General features: G+C 37.5%; 1 protein-coding gene and 1 long non-coding RNA gene across 2 annotated transcripts; one reads left to right on the top strand and one right to left on the bottom strand.

Annotated features, from left to right (window-relative positions):
• Nucleotides 1–775: 775 nt before the first annotated feature.
• On the bottom strand, nucleotides 776–5,984 carry ufsp2 (ufm1-specific peptidase 2). Its single transcript, XM_039806532.1, has 12 exons — nucleotides 5,873–5,984; nucleotides 5,586–5,676; nucleotides 4,409–4,592; nucleotides 4,235–4,301; nucleotides 3,207–3,361; nucleotides 2,858–3,050; nucleotides 2,569–2,715; nucleotides 2,293–2,457; nucleotides 2,063–2,187; nucleotides 1,886–1,962; nucleotides 1,378–1,502; nucleotides 776–1,282 (listed from the first exon to the last, which is right to left on the bottom strand). Exons 1-12 carry the CDS (start codon nucleotides 5,873–5,875, stop codon nucleotides 1,196–1,198), a joined length of 1,419 nt encoding a protein of 472 aa, XP_039662466.1. The 5' UTR covers nucleotides 5,876–5,984; the 3' UTR covers nucleotides 776–1,195.
• Nucleotides 5,331–9,746, top strand: LOC120562689. Its single transcript, XR_005639809.1, has 3 exons — nucleotides 5,331–5,523; nucleotides 8,528–8,648; nucleotides 8,770–9,746. It is a non-coding gene; the product is annotated as an uncharacterized LOC120562689 (long non-coding RNA).
• The last annotated feature ends 1,738 nt before the right edge of the window (nucleotides 9,747–11,484 follow it).

Genomic DNA, 11,484 nt, shown 5'->3' with positions numbered 1-11,484 from the left:
TATCAAATCTGCCAAATGAACCGTCCGGTCATAGCTCTAAAAACTTTTTAGAAAACTCAACATTTATGCCTACTGGTGAAAAGAGAAAAGCATTCATTTGACTTGGACAACCGACTGGTTGTGAAAACTCAATTACACGGCGTAATTGCTTTTCAATAATGGGCTGTGTCAGACAGGCTGCATTCAGGCACAGCTTCTTCTCTACACAAGTAGTTCTCAGAGTGGGACCAAGGACATTTAATGGACTTTAAATGTTTCTAGGGGGTCCACAGCTAAATGAGGATACGTCTAATGTCACTGTATTCACTAGCAAATATGTGTGTGTGTGTGTTACAGAGTGCATATGAATGAGTATAGATTTCTGTTTACAAATTAATACAAAACAATAATCCTTCAATAGGAGTCCATAACAAGACATTTGTACCAATGGATGTTTGGGGCTTGTGTAACTTGGTAGTCTGTAATAGGGATGCAACTAACTATTATTTTATTGTATATAAAATGTCATAACATTGTGAAAAAGGCCCATTATAATTTGCAATATAAAAGTATCAAATCCTCAGAATATTTGGCATTTGTTTGCTTAAAAAATGGCCAAAACGATTAATATATGTATTATACATATAATAATCGTTTTTAGCTGTTTTTGAACAGCTAATCGATTATAAATATAAATATATTTATAATAGATTAGCTTTTCATCTGATAATCTATTAATCAACTAATCATTTCAGCTCTGTAACTTAAAAATATTTGAATAAGGAACAAAGACAAATTTAGGACAAAATATACTGTATAGTTTAATTATTTGTACAATCAGCAATTTGTCTACCGGTAACATAAAGCAATGATAAAACACTGTTGACCTTGATGAAGTGTATTTCTAAATGAAATGAGCCTATTTAGTATACATTTTTTACGAGCCTCTGTCTTATTAAACAATGAAAAAGTACAGTACATGATATAAACAATTTCTCTTTTCAATACCAAATTACATCAATCTCTAGTTGTGCCTTTGTTGCTAAAACAATTGATTATGTAGCACTTGACCAAAATCAAAAACGTTAATTACAAGAATTTAACATCATTACAGAAATAAGCAATGATGGACACATAACAGGTCATAGTGTCACTCCAAAGTTTTGCGGCTGCTTTACCAATCTCAGATGATGTTCGTCTGAAAGGCTGTGAGAGTTTAGATGACCTTTGGCCTCTGAGGCAGACACAGATTATAATACGCAGTTTGATCCCAAAAATCTGGTCCTTTCCAGCCACACCAGCCCTGGGAACGATAACATACATACCACATTCAACACTGCACAGTACGTGAAAATGGCACTTTAGAGAGAGACATGCAGCCAGTGTAGATGCGGTTACCTTGTCTGTGATAACGTGTAAGTCCTCTGCTCCTGTGTAATGTGGATCTAGGATGAGATAGCGGATCTGCCCGGTGGTCTCACTCCATGCCACACCTAGAATAGTGTGAGCTAAAACTCCCCCTCCTGCAACACAGGAAAAAGTAATGTGAAAAGATACCTTCACCATGATTTAGCCAAGGCTGTGTATGTGATGGGGAATTAAGATTTGCTACCCTGGTTAGACACACATGCAAACAGCGAAACATAGCCTATGTACTAACGTTAAGTAAAAAAATATATAAAAAGAACTTCAATTTCTAGAATTGTACAAAATATATAAATTCAAGCACTTTTAATGACTCATGTCTGATTTATGCCTATTTTCAAAAACATTCAAGTATTTCAAGGACCCGTGGGAACCATGTGTTATGGTTCTAAAGTTTGTGTAACCTGTTTAAGTTTAATCAAAAGGACCAAATGCTTGTTTAGGAACAGTTCTAAAAAAAAGGTTAATACTTCCAGCTTACCAATCATGATGGGAGTCCCTTCAGTAAGGAAGTGGTTGGCCAGTTCTCTGCCTTTGGATGCCAAGTCAGAACCTTGACTAATTAGTACAAACATTTATCATTAGATGAATCCAAATAATATGTACATGCAGCACATCATCACACAAGTTGCTATCCAAAAGGCGTGACATAACACACCTCACAAACATGATCTTGGAAGTGACCCCAAGCAGCTGGTTTAGAACAGCCTGAACCTCAATGGATCCGATCCACTGGCGTGATCCAACAAAGGATGCCTGTTTGTCTCCGACATCCACTAAAGCCTGGGAAGGTGAGAGCCCATTAAAAGCAGTCACTTGAACATTTCTATTGTATTGTGATAGGTTATGTTTATATTTAGTATGCGATTCATAGGACCGCTGCTGTACCTGTTGAATCTCCTTGTGAGTTGGCACGGTCCGCTCTACGTAGCCTTGCTGCTGGAACCAGGAGCAGATGGTCTGGAGGGAGCGATAAGCACAGCCCCAGCCATTGTCATCCATATGGTCCTGCATGTAGTGGCGATAGCTGTAGATCCCCTGGACCAAGTACACCTTGAGAAAAGATACACACATAAGAGAAGATAAATCAAGGTTAGGTCTCCGCATCCATCTTCAAAAGAGGAGATCGAGTGTTACAGACTTTAATTTGGTGATTAGCCGCACCTTTCCGTTGTCCAGGGATGGATGTGTGAGGACCAGATGAGGGTTTCGGAGGTAACCATCTTTGTAAGGCTCAATGGGAAAGTGGTAAGCAGTGGCTCTTCTAAAATAGGGCCAGTCATTTGGTAGCTCAAACTGTTGATGCAGTTCCTGCTTAGACAGAGTTTTTGTGTACAATACAATGGATAAAATGTTAAAAAGGAACATAAATCAGGAGTTAAGCAAAGACAATGCTTTTAACTAACTGCCTTTTTGTTTGGGATTTTGAAGAATCTGGTTCTGAGGCTCTTACCTTACGTTGTGCCTCTAGTTGGCTATCAGGCACCCCTGCTGGGTAAACCACGGTCACTAGTCCTTTTGGCTCTGGAAGGAGGAAGTGGAGCGGTTCAGGAACCAGCAGCGTGGTCCCCTTCATGTGTTGCAGGATCACTTTTTCCATCTCACACAGCTGATGAGTTAGCGCCTCCAACAGGCGCTCAAAGGCACTGCAACACCAGAAGAAAAAATCTTTCACAGTGAGCAGAACTACTGTATTCATGGTAGTGGCTGGTGGTGAGTTCAAGTTTACTGACACTGATACAGTATTATTTTAACATTTTGGTCGGTGATATCAAATCAAATGTTTTTAAGGTAAGACATACTCTTTGATTGTGTCATTGCAGGTGGTACGGACGACACAGTCAATGGGAAGAGTCGTAGACAGGAAGTGGGATTTCTGGACTGTTTTGCTGAGGATCGGGGCTGAACCAGGGCCTGGCTTTGTTGCCTCCATCATCAGGCGAAGGTTAATGACACTCTGAATGACATTGGTGAATTTATATTTGAGCACACAGACGCCATAAAGACAATAAAGGCATAGGTGAACATCCTTAGGTTTAGAGCTTAAACTATTGACTACGATATACTACAATTTCCATTATCAATTCATTGTTTTTGTCATTTTTGTTAATCAAAAATGAAAATAATTCCCTGGTTGTAGCTTATCATATGAGTGCGCTTGCTGTTTTTCTTAGACTTTTGTGATAATAAACTAAATATCTTTGAGTTTGGCCTGTTGGTCGAACAAAAAAAGACTAAACAATTAATCTGCAGTGTTCGCTAAAATAAACAACATTAGACAGACACTGAATATTATGCTTCCCTGAGTGTACTTCACAAAAAGGCTGCTATCCCTATCCATAGAAAATTAATTAATTACAAAGAATACGTGTCAGTGTTACTACCACTGAACACTGAGTTGTGCACAGTGGCTCCCTGTCAGCAGTAGCAAGCAGTGACCTAATGGAAAGAAACTATCCTCTGCTATGTTTAACATTTTTACAAACAAAACTGAATGTATTTAGTCCGTTGTATTTTAGTCTGCTGATCAGATAAAACAAGACAGGTGAAGGTGTCGCCTTGTGTTCTGCGCAACTGTAAAGGGCATTTTTGGCCGTTTTTTCAGACGTTTTACAAACCAAGTCATTAGTCAATTAATTGAGAAAATAATCTGAAGATTGACTGATAATGAAAGTAATCGTTGCAGCCCTAATTAGGTTATATCTAGTGGTTCACAAGGGGGAGAACAAAGAGTTTTGCAGTGTTTCACAGCTTTCCCTCTTAGTACAGTTAATACAGCAAAAATCACAACTTCCAACCATCTCCATAAACATAATGTGTAGCTACATACCACTGCTGAACTTTTTTTGCTTTTCTTTTTTGCAGATCTCTTGCCAGCACTCTCTTGTTCATCTGTCCTGAAATAAATAAAAACCTGAATTAGAATTCATTTTGTTTTAAAACAAACAAAATTAGCAAAAAGCTGAGGATTCCATATAACAAAAATACATTAAACTGAACTTACTGTATCCATTGGTGTATATCTTCACACAGCGTATTTGGAGATATTTCTTCAGGTGTTGCATAAACACCTCTATTTGGCCAAATAATAACAGGACTATCACAGATTGTTAGAACACAGGATTCAGATTTCACCTGAGAGTGAAGCGTCTCAAATGTTGTCGAGATGCATTTGCGTATTAGCAGTGCTGAAAGACAGACAGACAAAATTAGTCCATTACCAATTACTACACTGTTTACACATTATATAGTATAAGATAAGCAAAAATAAGCCTTGGGCTTCAGCCTATTCCTTTTTTGGGTTGTTGATTGTGTGTGTTAGATTGCGTGAAATGGATAAGTTGTTCATTTTAATGTAGGTTAAACCAAAATAAACTATTTATTCATTCATTTGTATATTTTATAACCTGCTGGTATTGTACTACTCTTGCATCCATATGCATTTTATCTATTAATCAATTTTAAAACATAATGAAACCAGTGCACATCCTTTTGTGTGACACTGTATTTTATCTGTTTATTAGTCTTTATCTAATAGGCATCAGCATTTTACTTTGGTTTTGATTAACTGTCTTCTCTACCAGTTTGTTTTTCTAGTGTGTACAACACTAAAGGGGTACTGTAAATGTAGAGAATGACAATGAGTTCTACCTTGTAATGAATATGATGGTATGGATCAGTGGCACTGCTCCGTATGTGGCTGCAGGTAGAGCAGCTAAAACTGATATTCCCAAAGATTTATTTTTACATTGAAACCACCAGGAAGCAGGGCCGAAGCTACCATTGGGAACACAAAAGTCCTTGGTAATATTATATTATATTATATAATATAGCAGTTAAAATCATATAGAAAGTGTGGGAAATTTAAATTTTACAAACATGTCTTATAGTGGCTTATTAAAGAAATCGTACTGAAGGATGGGGGACTCTTGACCTCAGTATTTCTAAAATCCCGGCGGTGGCCCTAGGGGTAGTGTTATAAAAGTTACATATTGTTAGCTAGGTTGTGAATGCTTGGAGATAAATGATACAGCAACCGGGAAGGACACACCAGCAAGGAAAGGGAACCCTGTGATCAAAATAGGCACTGCAACCATGCTAGTACGATGAAACCTTACGGTATGTAACTTTGGGAACCACTACGTTCAAATATATTGTAGTAAACATGTCCATGAATATACCATCTGTGCGGTCCAGCTGACATTTGAACTCCAGCGGGCCTCTGACACGAAGGATGGTCCCTGTGTCGAAGGACTGTGAGACTGTAACAACCTGAGATAACACAAGAGAAGTAACGTTAGGTAACCTGGGAGAGAACCAGACGACAGAGTTTATAACGTTAACGTATCAATAAGACACCAACAAGGAAGCGAGGAGCCGCTGTCGGCTGGCAGTAATCTTGTACAATATAAAGCTGAACAGATAGAGGCATGGACGTTTTGATTAGCTAATTTATCAGTAAACTTACCATTGTTGAGTCGAGTAATGTTAAATAACTAAGCTAGCTGCTGTTCTCTACACGCTGAAGGCTGACATGTCTGTTGTAGGAAGTATTCTTCAACGTGTCTCTGGCTGCTGCATTCTATTGGACCATACTGACCCCGCCCACTTACGTTGCATTCATGGTCATTCGTAATCGGAAGAGTTTGCTCAATAACTTATTGTGGTACCAAACCTTTTTGGGTCTAAAAATGAAGCATGAAGTGATTTTTCCTACTCTTATTTTTCTCAGATGGATTTTTAAAAAGGCCTGAGGAGGTGAAAGTATCTAGACTACTAGACTATCTAGTATGATCTAGTACTATTCTATCTAGTATCATTGTTTTTTATTCCTATTCTGTGCTTTTGCACCTAAATGTGTCCCATTTAAACATTTAATGGGTCATCTTCCAACTGCCAGTCCACAAACATAGCTTCAAACATTCTCCAGTCAATCATACTGCTCAGTGCTCACTGCTAATGAGTGCAGTGTACAGTATTAAGTCCGTCTCTAATGCTGGTTCGGCTTTACTAGGACTGAGGCATACTATATCTAATTATTCCAGCATCAGTGCCTATGACAAATGTCTTATGCAACACTTGAAACATGCCTCAACATTCTTATATTTTTGTTCAGCTTTTTATATGGATTTATATGTATATATATATAAAATGTTTTTTTTTTTCAAGGATAAAGAATGCAAGGAGTGTGCAAAGAGTCACAAGTAAAACCCTGTTTCTTGGCGCATTGCCTGTTTGCCTCAGGCAATTACATGTCAACCATGCATGCTATAGGCCAAGCAGGCTGAGCGGACACAGGGTTTGAGATGCTGTATGTAGCTGTTATGCATGAAGAAGTGGAATCTTACTTATCATCTTACTATTATCGCTTGCAGCAAACATAACCACTAAAACTCTTTGAACTTAACAGAAAAATAAAATCATCATCAAAGGCTGCACTTGCAGACAAATCAGATAAGAGTACACAATTAACTGCTTTTCGCCAAACAAAGGATACTTTCTTGAGCATATGAATTATGGGTAAACTGCATGAATATCTGTAGATGAAAGGACCTGCTGAAACTGATTTACATTACAGCTCCGGTACACTTAATACATTCAAACTTATTAGCTATTCTTATTCATTAATACAAAGTCAAATAAAGCACATGCCCGGAAGCGGAGTCGAAAGTGAGGTCAGTTTTAGGTCAGTCATGTTTTGTTTTAACTTTGCTTCTGGATAAAATCATCAAGGGTTTGTTAGGAGTAGTAGGAGCTGAAATGGTCCATCTCATACAAGCAGTCAAAAACACTTGTCTAAATGTAGCAGATTGTCAGTAAAATTTGAATGAACACATTTAACAGGCCCCATGCATATGGCCGGTTTATGAACAAACAGATGTAGTGGCTGCATTGTATAGTTTCTTTTTGGAAAGTAGGCCTAACATTTTTGGAAATAACCGTTATTTTGAAAATGTAGAAAAGAAAACACGAGATTAGTTTGGATAGAAGTATCTATTAAAGGGCTGTATGTGCCTGAATGTTGCAATCTGCCCGAGACAAAAATTTCTTCTTGTTAAACTGAGTACAGCTCTAGTATATACATTGTAACTGTGTGAAGTCATGGCTGTTGAGTTCCTGTGGACTTATTGTGCTGGGCTTGATTTGTGATGAGATTAGCTATCTCTCGCTACGTATCATAAACAAAGTAGGATCTTTGAACAAGTGTGTATTAAATATATGGCAGGCACTATGGAAACTCGAGTTACAAATGCACATTCATCTTATGGACATAAGCAGAGTTTACATTTTGATTTGTTCGTTTATGTAATATCCGAGGAGGAAAGACGGAATTGTTATATTGCTTTTAGTCTCATGCCAGCTCATGACCTCAACATTGGTAATTGTTGTTCTGAGCAGTGAGACATTTAGGATCATGTTGTGCTCACGAGCTACATACACTGATAAAACAACCTTCTGTTAGTCTTTCACAGCTATAAGAAGAATCTAGTTCATGCCAATCTAATTATTTGTCTATATCAGGCAATGTAAGCAAATATACCTGCATCACCATCAGTGGAAACCTTGTCTATTATGTTTTGGTGCTCTTTATGTTCTTGTATCAGTGGAAGGATCACATATTCCTCCATGGGATGAGGTTATGGTACCCTAAAACTTTTCAAAGCCCATCAGATAATGTCAGAACTGTACCGTCAGCAAAACTTTACACTGAAAGTTGCCATTTTGGAGACATATGGCTATCATTCAACAAGTGCTACTTATACTTGTAAAAAAACTATTGTTAATAGTGCAAATAAGGTGATTAAAGGAAGGCACATATGAGACAGGACATGGAAAGAGAGAGAAACAACAACACAGAACAAAAAAAAGCATATTGGGGGAAGAGAGAGAGCAACAAAGCACAAAAAAGTGGGCATTAACAACAACAATACGATTTTTACTCACAATATAATCACTTTATAAAATACGCATTCTTACAGATTAAACTTCCCAACAATAGTAGCTTCAGTAATGAATCAGTCAATCAACACAGAAGTGAAATTATGCTGAATAATAAGTTATTTTACCTTTTCAATACTTGCTGATAATACTTCTGTTTACACCTCTCCCTGTTTCCTTGTAGACCTGGCTGAGAGTGGCCTCCTCCCTCCCCACATCTTGACATTTTCAGCAGCACAGACAACCAAAAGCAACCTCTAACAGCAACAATTCCAGTGATCAACTTCAGCTCAATTCTGAGATCTGTAAGCGGATAAAGAAGTTGTGTCTTCACACTTACAGTACTGTAGCACCACTTCTTTCTGTTGATGCAGATCCTCAGTTTTGTAGAAAAGGTGCTTAACAATTCATCGTCTTCTGCTTCAGCGCTCCACCTCTGAGAAAATACAAGAAGAAGACACAGAGCAACCCAGAACCAAGACTTTTCTGTCCAGAAACATGGTCCCACCTTGGCACAGATCAGAAGGCCCATGTTGTACATAGTCATGACAAAGAGTTTTGTTCATGCCAGTGCAGCTGCCATCTCCTCCGGGTCCTGATGAGAGGCGGCAGATGGGTCACCAAGACCTGAGGATTGCCTGCAAGATCTGCTTCAAAATGTCACTGCAGCAAACTTAATTTGCATTTACCTCTTGAATGGAAAAGCACTGACAGAGGAAATCTGGAGTACTTCTGTCATATAGAATGAATTATTTTGACATGTTGTCATGCAGTGATTTCAATTTTTCTTTTGTTAGGCATACTGGGAGCTAAAATGGTTAATCACATACAAGCAATCAAAATCAATCATCTAAACGAGCAGATTGTCAGTACAATTTGAATAAGCACATTTTACAGGCCCAGTACACATAGCCGATTTGTAGTGTTGACCTCATTTATTTAGTCTTCATCATCTTGTACTTTTAAGCGAATGTGCTTGTAAAATGAATAAGTCCTCTTCCTTGAAAAATAAGAGCATGTGAGATGTTTAACAACCTTTATCAGCTCAGGTGGTTTCTAAAAGCAGGCATGTTTTCCAGGACCCTCACATTTAGATACAGCTGGTTTAACGTAGCCCTGACAGTACTGTACGTTCTTAATGTGACAGCTCAGTCTCAATGAACTTCATCCTAAATCCCTTCTCTTAAATTTAATAAGGATTAAGGAGATTCTTCTCATAACAGTACATACAAGATTTATACAAAGAATTTTCAATAGACTATGGAATTTTAAAGGTTAAAGAAGTCCAACAAATCAAACCAAGAGTCAGTGATAAGGTTCAACCGGGGGCCAGTTTTTTTCAGGAATGTTCAGTACAGAAGTTGTGGAGATGCAGGCAGGCATGGTTTCAATATGTTTATTTATTGTGATTCATTTAAGAATAATTTGATTTATAAACCTTTTTTAGGATTGTGTCTGAAGGCCATTTTCTCCATTAGTTAGTTTGGGCTAACAGAGTTACAGCGGTTTATAATAATACTTATTTCGAAACTCATATATGTGAATGTGAAATTGTGTTGCACAACGACAATGGATATATAATAACAGGTTATCAACACATGATAAACAGTTGGATTCATTAGTTATGGTTGAATTAAAATACTGTTGTTTCCCTGGGAAAAAAAGATGTAATCACTACATCATTTCTGACCTATTTGTTCAAGTAAAACAGCTAAAGCATGGGGTCAAAACTGTGTTTGAATTCAAGGAGAACTTATAAAGTGGATTAATTCATTTTTCTATACATTGTTATTTATCTGGTAGCTCAAACAGACTAATGCAGAACTTATTGTAGCACAGAAGCCACAGAAGAATGTGTCCATGCCTCTCTTCATGTAGGGGTATTCATTATTATTAGATGTTATAAACTAATGTCTACATATTTGTGAGTTACATGAGCCAGATTTATGAAAAATGATTATTTATTTAGAAACAAAAAACTTCATCATGGGGCCAAACATTTTTATTAGAGGGACATATTTGGCTATTTGCCTATCACTGACCTAAAACCTCATCATTTAACATAATGCACCATAAAAGTGTCGCTGATAAAATAACTTGCACATTTCAAAATGGGCAGTTTTTCAGTTTACAGTGAAAACCACAGCTTAATGAATTGCATTAAGGGTGGCCACTCTGGGCCTAATGGAAGGATTCCTCCATTAATCTCTAACCTGTAACCTTTTTGTTGTAGTAGGAACATCCTGGGCCTTGTTGCTGAAAGATTGCCAATGTAAGCTGCATGCTCATCCAAAGTTATCCTGCGAGAAAACTGAGAAAACTTCCAAATGATAAAGCTGTTCATTATTTAAACTTTGAAATGGATTTATTATGTTAGACTATGAAAGTACTCTTTTCAGACCAAACAAGGCCATCAAGCAGTGTGGTAGCCTCATCGTGGCCAATAAAATCTATTTTTGATCAAGTTTAATAAATGATCACCCAACATGTATAATCATCACTGAACCATTTCCTGAAAAGTCAAACAGAACAAACAGAATAAAATAAATGGAATTCTCTTCAAGTTGCAGTTAAACTCACACAGTGTAGTGTTTTCTGTGACATATAAGAAATTACCAGACCTGTTAGTGTGGAAAATGTGCTAAAATTATAGTGTTTCTATTTAATTTCTTTATAAGCATGAAGCACATTAATCAGTAATGTTTCTGTAAATGTCTCAGTGTTTGTTTGCTGAATGTGCCTGAAGTTTTTTGGCCGGATGTTTTAGTTTCATACTTTCTTTTTTCTTGTCAAAACCTGGTGCCTACATTACCAACAACGCAACTCGACAACAAGTCTCCAAACCATAGGACGATATACTGTAGGTCGCTTATTCCTCTAAAATGACCCATAGGAGCGTATCATAAGTTAGCGCCCCTAGAGGTGGAAGGATATACAACCTTAACCACAGAACGTAGGTCAGGGTTTTAAACACGTCGTTACCGTTGTGAAACAGTCTCAGATTGGAGGTTTAGGCACCAAACTATTAGTTTAAAAAAAGAGCTTGGTTTGGGTTAAAATCTTCACTAATGATTACGCACGTTTTCATTGTTCAGTTTGTGCGGTTTGTTCCTTAAGTTAAAAAACACATGCCATTTTCAA

The sequence above is a fragment of the Perca fluviatilis genome, chromosome 1, assembly GCF_010015445.1.
Source record: "Perca fluviatilis chromosome 1, GENO_Pfluv_1.0, whole genome shotgun sequence".
NCBI classification, from domain to species: Eukaryota; Metazoa; Chordata; class Actinopteri; order Perciformes; family Percidae; genus Perca; species Perca fluviatilis.
The sequence above is the reverse complement of the archived record's forward strand: the minus strand, read 5'-3'. Positions and strand labels throughout refer to the sequence as shown.

Bases quoted from the DNA above. Each gene is read 5' to 3' on its own strand.
- ufsp2 (XM_039806532.1), bottom strand. The intron at 3,051-3,206 runs GTATGTCTTACC...CTGGTGTTGCAG, and splicing joins TGCAATGACACAATCAAAGA to TGCCTTTGAGCGCCTGTTGG. The intron at 2,458-2,568 runs GTGCGGCTAATC...TCTTTTCTCAAG, and splicing joins CATCCCTGGACAACGGAAAG to GTGTACTTGGTCCAGGGGAT.